At 35.7% G+C, this 14,474-nt stretch overlaps 1 protein-coding gene across 1 annotated transcript; it reads left to right on the top strand.

The window, feature by feature from the left end:
* The first annotated feature begins 12,344 nt into the window (after positions 1 to 12,344).
* On the top strand, positions 12,345 to 13,283 carry LOC143655064 (olfactory receptor 4F15-like). The gene has a single exon (XM_077126613.1). The coding sequence runs from the start codon at positions 12,345 to 12,347 to the stop codon at positions 13,281 to 13,283; it is 939 nt and encodes a 312-aa protein (XP_076982728.1).
* The last annotated feature ends 1,191 nt before the right edge of the window (positions 13,284 to 14,474 follow it).

Below are 14,474 nucleotides of genomic sequence, written 5' to 3'. Positions count from 1 at the left end.
CTCCCTTATTCAAGGTGGATCTTAATTAGTTTACTGGAGTCCTTAAAAGATTTCATGGGAAGAGAAAGAATTCACAGACACAGACATAGTCACAGACACAGATGATTGGAGAACTGTCATGGAGAACAAAGAAATGAAACTAAGACACACACATTTGGAGATGCTAAACTAAGAGATGAAATCCAGAGGTTGCCCCAGAGAAACTAAGTGAGGGCCCACAGGAGCTAAGAGTGGAGCCACTGGAATCAGGAGCTGAAAGCAACGAATTTTTGGAGCAAAGGGCCAACAGACACTTGACTTCTTGTGTGACAGAGAAATCCTGGAAGTTATTGGCCTTTCTAGAGTGAAGATATACTCTTGTTGATGCCTTAATTCAGACATTTTCATGGCCTTAGAACTGTATATTTGTAACCTAATAAATCTATTCTGTGAAGGCCATTCCATTTCTAGTATATTGCATTCTGGCAGCGTTAGCAAACCAAAGCAATGAGTCAGTAGTCTTAATCACGTGCTAAATTCAAACTTCTCAGTTACTTCTTTCCTCTCATTTTATCATTCTCTCAACCTTTAGGGATATCTAGGAAATGACCATTTTTAATATTTTTAATTTATTTTTATTTTTGATCATCACATAGTTGTATATTCATCATCATAATCATTTCTTAGAACATTTGTATCAATTCAGAAAAAAAAATAAAAAGAAAACAGAAAAAAAAATTCAAACATACCACACCCCTTTCCCCTCCCTTTCATTGATCACTAGCATTTCAATCTACTAAGTTTATTTTAACATTTGTTCCCCCTATTATTTTTTATTTTTAATCCACGTTTTATTCATCTGTCCATAAGGTAGATAAAAGGAGCATCAGAAACAAGATTTTCACAATAAAACAGTCATATTATGAAAGCTATATCATTATACAATCATTTTCAGAAAACATGTCTACTGGAACACAGCTCTGCATTTTCAGGCAGTTCCCTCCAATCTCTCCATTGCACCTTGACTAAAAAGGTGATATCTATTTAATGTGTAAGCATAACCTCCAGGATAACCTCTTGACTCTGTTTGGAATCTCTCAGCCATTGACACTTTATTTTGTCTCATTTCTATCTTCTCCCTTTTGCTTGAGAAGGTTTTCTCAATCCCTTGATGTTGAGTCCCAGCTCATTCTAGGATTTCTGACCCAGGTTGCCAGGAAGGTCATCACCCCTGGGAGTCATGTCCCATGTAGAAAGGGTGAGGGCAGTGAGTTTGCTTGTCATGTTGGCTTAGAGAGAGAGAGGCCACATCTGAGCAACAAAGGAGGTTCTCTTGGGGGTGACTCTTAGGCCTAATTTCAAGTAGGCTTAGCTTATACCCTCCCACCTCTTTTATCTGGGAAGTTACACCCTTTAATAAACTGTCTTCTTCTCTGGATTAGTTACTTTTCCCGCAGTCATTCCTTAATTCCACCCTTGCCTGTGGCTGGGCTGAAAAGTGAGAATGCTGCTTTATTCAATGGGCTTCTTAAAAAACAGAAATGAAAATAATAAATATCCTTCTCAGTGCTGGTACACAACTCAAGTTTGCCAACCTAGAATCTGTGTTGGTACTCAACTCTCTGTACCCCCTTTCTCAGATCTCAGCCCATTTTCAGTATTCTAGCACAACCAACACCATAAACCTACGTTTTTTTTTCTTCCATCAGCCTGCTTCCTCACTACTGGTGGAGGGGCTGCTCTAGATATCCGTTTCTTTCTTGTTTGCATTGTAGATCTATCTGTGCTCACAGCTGGTATTCTGCAGTCCAAATTTGTTAATCAAATGCACAACAGGAGTTTGGTTGAGTTTGCCTTTCATTGCCCCTAGAAGAGAGGGCTTCTGCTTCCCACTTGGAAGAGCCTCCACTCAACCTTTCATGCTAATAGGAGAGGGGCAGCAGCATCCACAGTGTGCAAGAATTTATTTACAGTTCTAGACTGTGATATTGGTCCTTCACCCATTCCAGGCTGATGTACAATGTGCATCTTGCCAAAAAAGTCCCCTATGTTCATAATAATGCAGTATCCTCACTATTTCCCATATAAAAGTTCCCGTCTCTCCCAACCTAAATGCTATACCCATTACACATTATGTCCCTATTCTCTTGGCTCTATGTCCCTGGCAATTTGTATTCTACTTTGTGTCTCTATGAGTTCGTATATTCTCTGATATTTTCTTTTTGGTCACCAAGGAGCTTCAATTTAACCTCCCAAATCTATAATAACCTTGTTTGTTTGACATTATCCTAACTTAAGTGGTATAAACAAATTATGTTCCTGTACTGTGCCATCCCCCATCTTTATGTAATTTTTGTCACAAATTACATGGTAATACATTATGAATCTAAAACCACTAATTTATCACTGCATTTATGCATTTGCCTTTCAGCTCATACAGAGAGTAAAAAGTGGAGTTACAAACCAAAGATGCAACAGTACTAGTGTTTACATTTACCTATATCATGACTGTCAGTGGAGATTTTTATATCTTCATATGACTTTGATCTATTTTGTAGTGTGTCTTTCTTTCAACATGCGTAGTTCTCCTTAGCATCTCCTGTATGTTTGGTCCAGTGGTGATGATCTCCCTTAGCTTTGTTTCTCTGTGATTATATATTTCTCTCATTTTAAATTTATATTTAAAATTTTTCTTTATTTTAAAAATGTTTTCATTGAGAAATATCTATACATGTACACAGTCTAGCCATATTATATAGTCATTAACATACAATATCATCACATAGTTGTGTATTCTTCACTGTGATCATTTTTAGAACATTCACTGCATAGTTTCTGATGAGCAATTATCACTAAATTGTATTGAGACTTATTTGTGTACAACCTTTTGCTTCCCTCTTGTGGCTTTCAGAATTCTTTTTATTTTTGGCATTTGACAGTTTGATAATAGTGTAGTGCAACATGAGTCCATTTGGGCTTATCCCGTTTGGAGTTTATTGAGTCTTGGGTATGTATATTCATGCCTTTTATTAAATTTGGAAAGTTTTCAGCCACTATTCTTTTGGATATTCTCTCTACCCCTTTTTCTCTTTCTTCTTCTCCTGGGATTCCCATAACACATATATTGGTATGTTTGATTGTGTCCCACATATTCTTCAGGCTCTATTCATTTTTCTTCATTCTTTTTTCTTTCTGTTCCTTAGACTGCATTATTTCAATTGTTTTATCTTCAAGGTCATTGATTCTTTCTTCAGCCAACTCCAATATGCTGCAGAACCCACCAATTCTTTTTCTGGTACTGTAGTCTTCAGTTCTCTTTGGTTCTTTTTCATAATTTCCATCTCTCTATTGATGTTCTTTTTGTGTCCATCCATCATTTTCCTCATTTCCTTTAGTACTTTGTTCATGTTTTCCTTTAGTTCTTTGAGCATATTTAGGGCCACTTTTTAAGAGTCTCCCAGATCTGATCTTTCTCATCGATAGTTTCTATGTTTTCATCTCATTTGCCTTGGCCATTTCTTGATGTTCCTTTGTGTTTTATAATCTTTTATTTAAACCTGGACATTTTGATATTTTAATGTGTTATCATTGGAATTTCGACTCTGAACCACCTGACCCTTAAGCTTGTCTCAAGCTAATCTTATGACAAAGTTTTCCTTGCAAAGCAGGAACAATCACACACACACACAAGAATGAAAATAAAACATCTATGCAGGTAGGCCTCTGCAAGCACTCTTCTTCAGAGGGTATACATACAATGACTTTAGAGAAAAGCTACAGGCCAAAGCATAAGAACATCCCTTATCCTTTTTTCACTTGTGCCTTGTCTTGGAATGTACATGTGGCCCTAGGAATTCCTGTGTTTACATGGTTACAAATTTCCACTCTTTCATAAAAAAGCATTTTCTCTTGGTATTGGGTACCAGACTCTATGTCCTACAGCTAGCAGTATCTTCTCTGAGGCTGCATGACTTTTGCTCTCCCATGGCATTTTGAAGAAAGGCTACATGTAAGTCAAGTTCTAGAATGGTGTGTTCCTCAGGCATCACAGACATAGTGGACCACACATACCACAAATATATGCATGTGGGTTATTCTGCTCCTTCTAGATTTGGGACAAGAGGTCTGCACTGGGTATGCTTGTGGGCTCTGTTTTGATCCTGCCAAGGGATAGGGAAGAGGCCAGCCAGGATGCCACAAGAACCACATGTTTTCTGGATTCAGTGCTTCCCTTGTCACAACATCCCTTTAACTGTTATCTGGAACTTTTGGAAACATATTTCTGCCTGTTCTCCTTGAGTATTCTAAGTCTCTGTGTGGGGATACAGCCCTGAAGTACCATGCTCCACCATCTTGATCAGTGCAGGGACTGAACCAAGGACTTCAGAAAGCAGGTTTAACATGTCTTTTTACTGTTATTTTTAGTGAAAGGTTGTAAAGGCAGTGACTAGAGAAAGTGCTTAATACTTTTTAATTGGTGTATTTGTACAAACCAATTCCATGCCTAGCATTATATGGTTATCAATTATTTCCAGATTTATATAAAAATTCAATGTAATTCCAGTAAACTCTAGTGAATATTTTTTGATGTGCAGCAATAAACATACTATAAAATTTACATGGAAAACTAATATCTGCAATAGTTAAGTCAAATTTGAGAAAATGTTTGAGGATTGAAGGACTTTACTCGGTATTAAGAATTCTAAAACCATAGTAAGAAAACAATGTGATGTCACAAGAATAGACAAATGGAGAAATGATATAAATAGAGAGACCACATTAGACCATGTATTAAGTAGAATCAATATAGACTTAATGTAGCATCATAAATTGTGAGGAAAGGATGAATTGTGTATAAATGGTATGAGTGGCTCACTATCCAGACACACAAAACTGAATGACTACTATGTATTTACGTGAATTCTAGAGGGATCCTTAATGCAAAAGTGAAAAGGAAACAATAAGTAGTAGAAAATAGGAGCATTTCTTTGTTACCTAGGGGCATGAAAGATCTCTTAAGTGTAAGTTTTTTCTGTTAGAATAAATATTAGATTTCGTGAAGATATTTGCAATGGGAAAATTGACAAGGAAAATTGATCCAGAATATAGAAATCAACATGAAAAATGGAAATGAAAAATGTGAGCAAAGATTATAATTTATAGAATGGGAAGTTCCTAAGTGTACTAAATACACAAAGAGATGCTGAAATTTATTAGGTATTATAGAAATAAAAATTAAAACAACAATGAAGCATCACTTCAAATCAATTACAGTGAGAGAAGTTAAATAGCTAGACAATGTCAGGTATTGGAAAAAGCAATACTTTTTTAAAATTTCAGTGTCATTCTCCCCTTACATAACCCATTATCAGCATATTTCCTTTGTTGTTTATATACCAAATATATTTCTAGGAGATAATTTCCTTGACTAGTTAAATATAGTTTGGCAGTCCCAGGTCACTATAGCATTATTTGGCACTTCTCCAGTGCACTAAAATTAGATATTTTTTCTATTTATAGAAACATTTTATATACCTCTGTGTGCTTGAAAAAAATTGTCTCTAAATAGGTACAGGGAAAAGGTTGTGGATGAAGTTCATAACAGGAAGAAGGTATTAAACTAGATAAAATTCATGACAAGGAAGACATGAGTAATTGTTGGCTTTTTGCACATATCAGCTAAGCTTTGACCTACAGGCAGGAAGAAGTGAGGTGTGGGTAGTGGGGAAGATGCTGAGATCAACAGGAGAATAAATATCAATGATTCTGGTTATGGGGAATGAGAATTAAGTCTCAGTTTTCAAAGGCACATGGAAATGTCTTGGGGGTCCAAAGGTACAACTGAAGGCATGTTACAGATTCTGGAGTCTGCATGCTGCCATGGTTTCTGTCAGTACTAGTATGTAGATTAAGTTGTTAACTGTATCCAGGGGTCATTAGGGAGATTTATTAGCACTGAGAGTAAAGACAATATGCTTGTTGTCTTCATTACAAACTTCTTGCCTGTTTTACTTCTATCTTTAGAGAAAATCCAAGCTATAATGATAGGTACTAGTGATAAGAGCAGTTTTCTAAAACAAAGCCCAATTTCATAGATTCAAGTTTTATAAAACAAAAGCCCAATTTCATAGAATCAAGATTCATAAAAAATGATTGAAACCTTGCTTAGAAGACAAACATCCAGGAATCCAACCTACACCAAACTAAATTAATGTAATAACAGTAATATTAGCATGGAGGAATGGAGGAATAAAGTACGAAACTGAATTTTAATGGCCAACAATCAAACTTCCTGTTCTTGTATTTATTTTCAAAACCAGTATTAGAATTTTTTTCTATATCACTGCAATAAGATGCTTGGGGGTAAAATGGGAGTGTTTAGATAAGAGATACAGAGATAAAAGGGTAGATGATGAATCTTATGAGAAATGACTGAAGGAATTAAGGTAATTAAAACTAGAGTATATAAATGAATGATCTTTATTTGTTTTTACTCACTTCAAGGATATTAAACATTTACATGAGAGTTTTTGACAACTTTTTATATCCACAGAAACAGAATTTAGTGGACATGAGGTTATTTGAAAGGATGAGAGATTTTCTGTTCATAAGGAAGACCTTTAGACTATTATATAAACAAAAAAAAAACAGGAACCAAGGAAGGAAATGAATTTTCAAACCTTGTAAATGAGGAAGAATTAACATGTTCTGGATAGAAAAAAAGAAGGAAGAAACTGGGTCAAAAATATTTTTAATAACTTCCAACTCAATGATTATTTATTAATTGGAGATAATGAGCATCTCTCTCTTTTCAAAAATTCATAAAATGTAAAATGACTGACTCTCTTCTAAGAGGTTGCCCACATCCAGTTCCACATGGGTCAAGACACTGAAATGATTCCCTGAAATTGCTGAAGAGCCTGTATTTGTCATATATCATAATTATTTAAGCAATCTAAATAAATGTGGCTAAGACTCATGTCATGTCATTATAATTCTTGAGAGCAATAACTAGTAAAAAGCCAGGGAAGTCAAAACAGAATACCCCTATTGGCAATGGTTTAGCAGAGCACATACTCTTTCCACGGATGATCTGTGATGTTTCTGATTAACCAAACATACACTACCCCTGTCTCCCTCTTGAAGCCATTCAAAGACTATTGCTCATAGTCATTAGATGGATACTCAAGAAATGCGAAATCTTGAAAACAAGAGTTTGGTAAGCCTCCTGACCTACTGATATTTGCTATTTGTTTTACTTTCTCTTTATCTGTTCTTTAAAGATTTATAAAGCAGGTGCATTTTGTCTTTGTCCTCATTTCTCCTTTTTTTCTCAGTTCCAGCTTTCATTCCTGGGGTTTTCCCTTTTCTTATACAGAGCTTATCTGCTGGTAACCTGTCTGTTGTGTTAAACTATGAAAGCTCATCTTCTTTGGGTAATGAGAGGTTAAAATGGATCACGTATTCCTTTAACATTGAAACTCTCATTTCCTATATGCATAAGATCTGAACTAAGGAAAGCCATCTGATGTCTTGTTTGCTTATTATAGCTTAAGTGAGGACCTTTCCTTAGCAGTGTAAGAAAACTAGGACATGCAGTCATTAACTTAAAAAAAAGTGATTCAAATCCTGGGTCCGAGGAGAAAATATTTTAGAGCACAGGGAATTTTAATATTGTGTATTGCTACCACCTCTTCTCTTTTATCATGATTTTCCTTTTTTTTATTTCACATCTCACTGGCATCATGTTCTCCTGCCACATTTGATGCTTTAATTTCCCATTGTCTTCCTTTTACTCATCTTTCTATGATTTTCCTTCCTGTCGAAAAAAATGTATTTAACTTACTTTTCTTTACAGCTACCTTGTATTCTGGCTAGGCTCTTCATATATATTTTTAATTACACAGAATCTCATTAATCTGTTTTTCACACAGAATCTCATACATCTTTTTTTCTGAGTGATGCAATAAATTGTATTCTAATTTTTATAATTTTTTTCCTCAAAAATTTATTACTAGTCATGTTTACCACGTTTTCTTTGTTAATTTGATTTGTCTTTTTTCCCCTGCTATTTGAATTTGAGGAAGCACCATAATTGTTCCCATTTCATAGTATATTCTCACATTGTTGTTTATTTTTCTAGGAAGCCTTAAAAAGCTTTTGTATAGAAATATTTTTTCCTCTTAATGTTCAGAAAGTAATCTTTTTGCCTTGCTTTTCTGCTCATTCTTAAGGAAGTTTTGATTAGTTAGTTCAGAGTTGATGACATACATCTTTTTTATAAATCATAAAATGGTTTATGTAACTCTCATTTAAGTTGTTCTGATAACCTTAGGAGCCCCCTTTATATATATGTACATTTACTTTTTTATTTCATTAGTTTCTCAACATACATATATGGAATTCATCCTAGATTATGGGCTCTTTCAAGATTGACATCTGTTCTATTTCTGCCTTTTTGTTATCTCCAAGCTTAACACATAGGCACTTTATAGATGCTCTATAAGTATATTATGTATGAATGAGTGAATAAACCAAAAAATACTCCACCGAGCATTAATTTTCAGTTACTTTACAATCAGCACAAAGATCCATGAAATCTGCCCCTGAACATTTAATATTATATGTGGGACAATAAAATCAATGCATGTTTAATAGAAAAGAACTGAACAAATTAAATAGAATAATAAAAGCTATGCATACAAGAATTCAGAAAATGGAAGAAGTCAGTACATTGAAGAGAGGCTTCCTTAAGTTGGAACATGAACTAGAAGCAAGCAGAGTGTTTGAGACTCCACGGGTATTTGATGCATTAGAATTCCCTCAAGTCTTGTTACCCTTTATGGAGGAGAAAGATCTGTATGTAACAAACCCAAATTGCATTTTCAGTCATCAATATAGACTTCACAAAGGCGTTAATTCATGTCAATAACATATACACAACATCAGACTAGATTTGGCTTTCTGGACACTCAAAAATATTTACTGTATGAATGAAAAATATCATCCAGAGAACCACTGAGTTTCAGATATATACTTGGTATAGCTACTTGTCCAAGAATATATGGGTTAGCTGATTATGATAGTTTCCTTTGTATTATTCATGTACAGAATTTATCTAACCTTGTGTTCTAGTTTGCTAGCTGCCAGAACACAATATACCAGAAACAGAATGGCTTTTAAAAGGGGTGATTTAATGATTTCTAGTTTACAGTTCTAAGGCTGAGAAAATGTCCCAATTACAATAAGTCTATAGTAATGTCCATTCAAAGGCATCCAGGGAAAGATACCTTGGTTCAAGAAGGCCGATGAAGTTCAGGGTTTCTCTTTCAAGTGAGATGGCACATGGCAAACACAGTCAGGACTTCTCTCTCAGCTGAAAGGGCACATGGCAAATATGGTGTCATCTGTTAGCTTTCTCTCCTGGCTTCCTATTTCATGAAACTTCCCAGGAGGCATTTTCCTTCTTCATCTCCAAAGGTCACTGGCTGGTGGACTCTCTGCTTCGTGGTGCTGTAGCATTCTCTGCTCTATCTGAGTCTCTCATTCTCCAAAATGTTTCCTCTTTTGTAGGACTTCAGAAACTAATCAAGACCCCAAATGGGTGAAGACATGTCATCCCCTAATCCAGTTTAACAACCATTCTTAACTAAATCACATCACCAAGGAAGATGATCTCATCACAGTTTCAAACATACAGTATTGAATAGAGATTATTCTACCTTTATGAAATGGGATTTATATTAAAACATGGCTTTTCTTGGGGGACATGCTTCCTTCCAAACCAGCACACCTTGGTCCTACATGTTGCTGACATCAGAATCCACTGTGTGCACTGCTGGGAATGACATTAGGAGGTGCTGTCTATCCCTCACTCTTCCATATCCCTCCCACCTTTCTGACAGGCTGCCTGAAGTTCCCTCTATCAGATTCATGGCTTAGTTTTAAGATTTTATTTTCCCCCCCAAAATACAGGTGCACATGAAAGAACTGCAGTATACAGAATAATGACCCTTCAAACATGTTCCTGTCCAAATTCCTGGAACTTATGGATATATTACCCTACATGGTAAAAGAAACTTTGCAGATGTGATTAAGTATTTGAGAAAAGATTTTCCAGGATGATCTTGGTTGGCCCAAAGTTATTACAAGGGGCCTAATAAGAAAAAAGCAGGAGGGTCGGTGTCAGAGAGGAAATGAGATAACAGAGGCAGAAGATGAAGTAAGGGGCTACAAGGCAAGGAATGCAGGCATTCACAGTTCTGTTCTGAATTTGATTTAAGCCCATAAGACCCATTATAGACTTCTCACTTCCAGAACTGTAAGATAACACATTTGTGTTGTTTTAAGCCACTGTTTTTGATAATATGTTGTAGCAGCAGTAAGAAACTATTCCAAAAGCTATTTAATTCCTAGAGCTTTCACTGGGATTCAGGTGTTCTTGGTTATGTTATAAAAATCTGCCACCAATTATCTTTTTAGTAATGAATGGGTCACTTCCTGTATCTCTTCCTTATGAATTATTTCACTGGAAAACCATGGCTGTTGCACTAAATTAGTAACATCAGGCCACAGTAGCTCAGCAGATAAGAATGCTTGCCTGCCAAGCCTGAGGACCCGGGTTCGATTCCCGGTGTCTGCCCATGTAAAAAAATAATAATAATAAATAAATAAATTAGTAACATCTCTTTGAACAGCGGACTCCTGATGGTTTGTCTTAGCATTCTTTTTATCCCTGAGGAATTGTGATCTTGCCTTACCTCTGCATGCTGAGAACTGCCCATTGTCTTTTAGTTCCCTTTCTGGGCTTTAGTTTTACTGCTCAATTGTTGTCCACTCTCCACGTGCAAACCACTGTCTGTACTTTCTCTTTTCAGGCAATATTTTAATTCTGTCACTATTTCATCCATTACAAAAGCATTTTGAAAAAAATCAAGACTGCCTTTATGTGACAGAGCCTGTAAATTTGGGGCAAAAGGAGTATATATCTTTATTTGAAGAGGAGATTAGTTATTTCTGTTCATGCCACATTGCTGTAACAAATTGAAATTTTTTTGAGTGTGTGGATGAATTCTTTATAAAATGAAGTGTTTTCTCTCATTTTGAAACATACTAACTAACCCTTTCTTGACTATTTCAAATAATCGAGACCCCAGAGTATTTATTTGACAATTATTATGTGTGATTGTTACTTTGTGTGGCTAACAATAAAGAAATAAGACTTTGGAATTTATGATAATTCCTTATTGGCATCACAAAACATAATAGCAATATAAGCTTTACTGAATATATACAAGTACATAAGCACAAACACAATCTTTTGACTCTAGTGTCATTCTTCAGTTCCATTAATGTCTTCCTTCATTCAACATGTGTGATACACTATTGTTAGTCACTACTGATGATTGTGAATGTGGCAGGGACTACTCATATGAGCCAGATGTGATTCTTGCTTCCAAGAATCCACATTTTGATTGGAAAGATGAGCATTAAATAACCATGGGAGGCAGTGTAAAATAAATAGTGTTTTAAGAATGTAGAGACTCAGGCAGATATGGGACATTTCACAAATGAGGTATGAGTTTGGTTTTTTTGTGAATTGGCTCTTATAGGTTGGAGAATAGAATAAAAGAAATGTTGGAAGTTGAAGGAAGAAATGAAAAATCAGATTCTAACTGAAAGCAATGATTTATGGAGTAGAAGCGCTGAAATTTGTATGCTGAACATGAGTAATTGTGAGGAGGTTCATGTGAATGGCTGAAATCACAGCCATTCATATGTAATCACCATCAAAGAAGTATTTGAAGATGACCGTCTATTCCAACCAAGCATAATGCACTGTGCAGTAGAAAACAGGAAATATGCATGTAACATTAAGTAAAAACAGACGAGAAATAGTTAAAGTGATAGAATAATTTAATTGTAGTACATTTTCTTGTTATAATGATTTTATTGGGGTATAATTCATATACCATTCCGTTTATCCATTTTCATGATTTTAGTATAAAAGAGTTGTGCATCTTTCACAATAGTCAGGTTTAGAACATTTTCATCACCCCCCAAAGAAACCCATTATCATTTGGTAATCACTACCCAATACCCCTATCCCCATCAACCCTAGGCAAATACCAATAGAATAGTAGCAATTTTAAAACTATAATGCTGTATGGAAGATAACTGACCCCTCAAAATTGAAGTCCATTGTGCATGTGGTGAAAGTTATTTGGCCTTTTGAAATGTTAATATGATAATCATTTTCACAGACTGGCATCTCTCTTTCTTGAACGCTGGTACTTGCCAAGGTAATTCTTTCTCATTTCCTTTCCTCCTTTAAGTTACATGAAAAATGGTCTGGGTCTGAAACAATGGATGGGACAAATCACTCTGTAGTATCAGAGTTCGTGTTCCTGGGACTTACCAATTCATGGGAGATCCAGCTTCTCCTTTTTGTTTTCTCCTTTTTGCTCTACTTTGCAAGCATGATGGGAAACCTTCTCATTGTGTTCACTGTAACCTTGGATGCTCATCTGCACTCTCCTATGTATTTGCTCCTGACAAACCTCTCCATCATTGATATGCTATTTTGTTCAATCACTGCCCCTAAGATGATATGTGACATTCTCAAGAAACATAAGGCCATTTCCTTTTGGGGATGTATTACCCAGATCTTCTTCAATCATACTGTTGGGGGCACTGAGATGGTGCTGCTCATAGTCATGGCCTTTGACAGATATGTGGCCATATGCAAGCCCCTCCACTATCTTACCATCATGAGTCCAAGAATGGTTCTATTCTTTTTAGTTACTTCCTGGATTATTGGCATTTCCCACTCAATGGTTCAATTGTTTTTTGTGGTAGATTTGCCTTTTTGTGGTCCTAACGTATTGGACAGTTTTTACTGTGACCTTCCGCGGCTCCTCAGACTTGCCTGCATAGACACCCAAGAATTGGAGTTCATGGTGACCATCAATAGTGGGCTCATTTCAGTGGGCTCCTTTGTCCTACTGGTCATTTCTTACATCTTCATTCTGTTCACTGTTCGGAAACATTCTTCTGGTAGTTCATCCAAGGCCCTTTCTACCTTATCAGCTCATATAACTGTGGTGGTTTTGTTCTTTGGGCCACTGATGTTTTTCTACACATGGCCTTCTCCCACATCACACCTGGATAAGTATCTTGTTATTTTTTATGCCTTTATCACTCCTCTACTGAATCCAGTCATCTTCACCTTCAGGAACAAAGAGATGAAAGTGGCCATGAAGAGACTGGGTAGTCACCTTGTGCATTACAGAAAGATTTTGTAAATGGATCCATGATGAAGACATGGAACTATAGATTCTCCCTCATGCTGTTTGCCAAAAAAGACATTATTGAAATTTCTGGGAAATATAGGTCATGCTATATGCCTAGAAATCTACCATCTATTAAATTATGATATTTTGCTGTTAAATTAGAAGGGATGTTATTTTGACCCTCAGTAAATCAAAGAGTTACAAGCCTAGCCCTATATCATCATAAGCTACCACTTTGAATATTCCAAGTCTAAGAGAGTGCCATGTAATTGAACAAATAATAGTTTATCTTTTTCCTATATATTTTTATTCTATTTGTAGGCAGACTTTATATTCACATTGCCCTTAACCTGTTTCTACCTACTTGATTTTAATTTACTACCTCAATCTTAATTATTTCGCATCATGTCTGTTTGCTTTCTATGGCAGAAGTCTCTACATATTTTGTCTATTTATGAAATTTCTCAGGGAGATTATGGCAAACTGTTAATCCTATGTTCTAATTCTACAATCTAAAACTAGAATTGATCATCAATATAATTTACTTTAATTTCCTCAAGTTACACTCTCAGAATTGAGGGGTGACTATAATTTCCCAAGGGCACACAATCATAAAATCACTGGAGAGACTCTGGCCACCAAAACCATGTCTCTGTTTGCCCTTTCTCCAAGTAATCAATTTTGCATTCTGAATTTCTGCTCATATCCTACACTTCAGCTTTTTCCTTAAGGCAAATTTTGACTCTATTTGAAGAGATTCCCATAGTTCTCTTTACATTCTGCCTCCCCCATCTAAGTGATCATTAGCATTTATGCTTCTTTTTATCATTTCTAAATCCTTCCCTTATTTCAACTTCCAGCATTCATTTCTTGTTTAGATCTTACCAAAGCTGAATTTCCTACCCAATGCTTTACTTATGAAAAAAAAATTGCAGTTCTATTACTAAGCAGAATGCTTTTGTATTTTGTAAGTATCATGTCCCCCAAATGCTTACAATTGATGGTTTCCGTTTTTTTATGGGAAACAAATGGGATTGGCCCATTGTGCTTTTCTGAGCAAGTCATAGTAAGATCTTTGTGCCTATTTCCCAAAGGAATAATTTTAAAGTATTTCAGCTAATAGAAAGTGAAATATTTTGAAAACATGTATGAAATTTTGCTTTCTCTAGATTGTGGTTTGTTATTATCATTGTTACTAAAGAA

The sequence above is a fragment of the Tamandua tetradactyla genome, chromosome 14 (genome assembly GCF_023851605.1).
Source record: "Tamandua tetradactyla isolate mTamTet1 chromosome 14, mTamTet1.pri, whole genome shotgun sequence".
Taxonomy (NCBI): Eukaryota; Metazoa; Chordata; class Mammalia; order Pilosa; family Myrmecophagidae; genus Tamandua; species Tamandua tetradactyla.
Note: the sequence above shows the minus strand (reverse complement) of the source record. Positions and strands in the feature narration are given on the sequence as shown.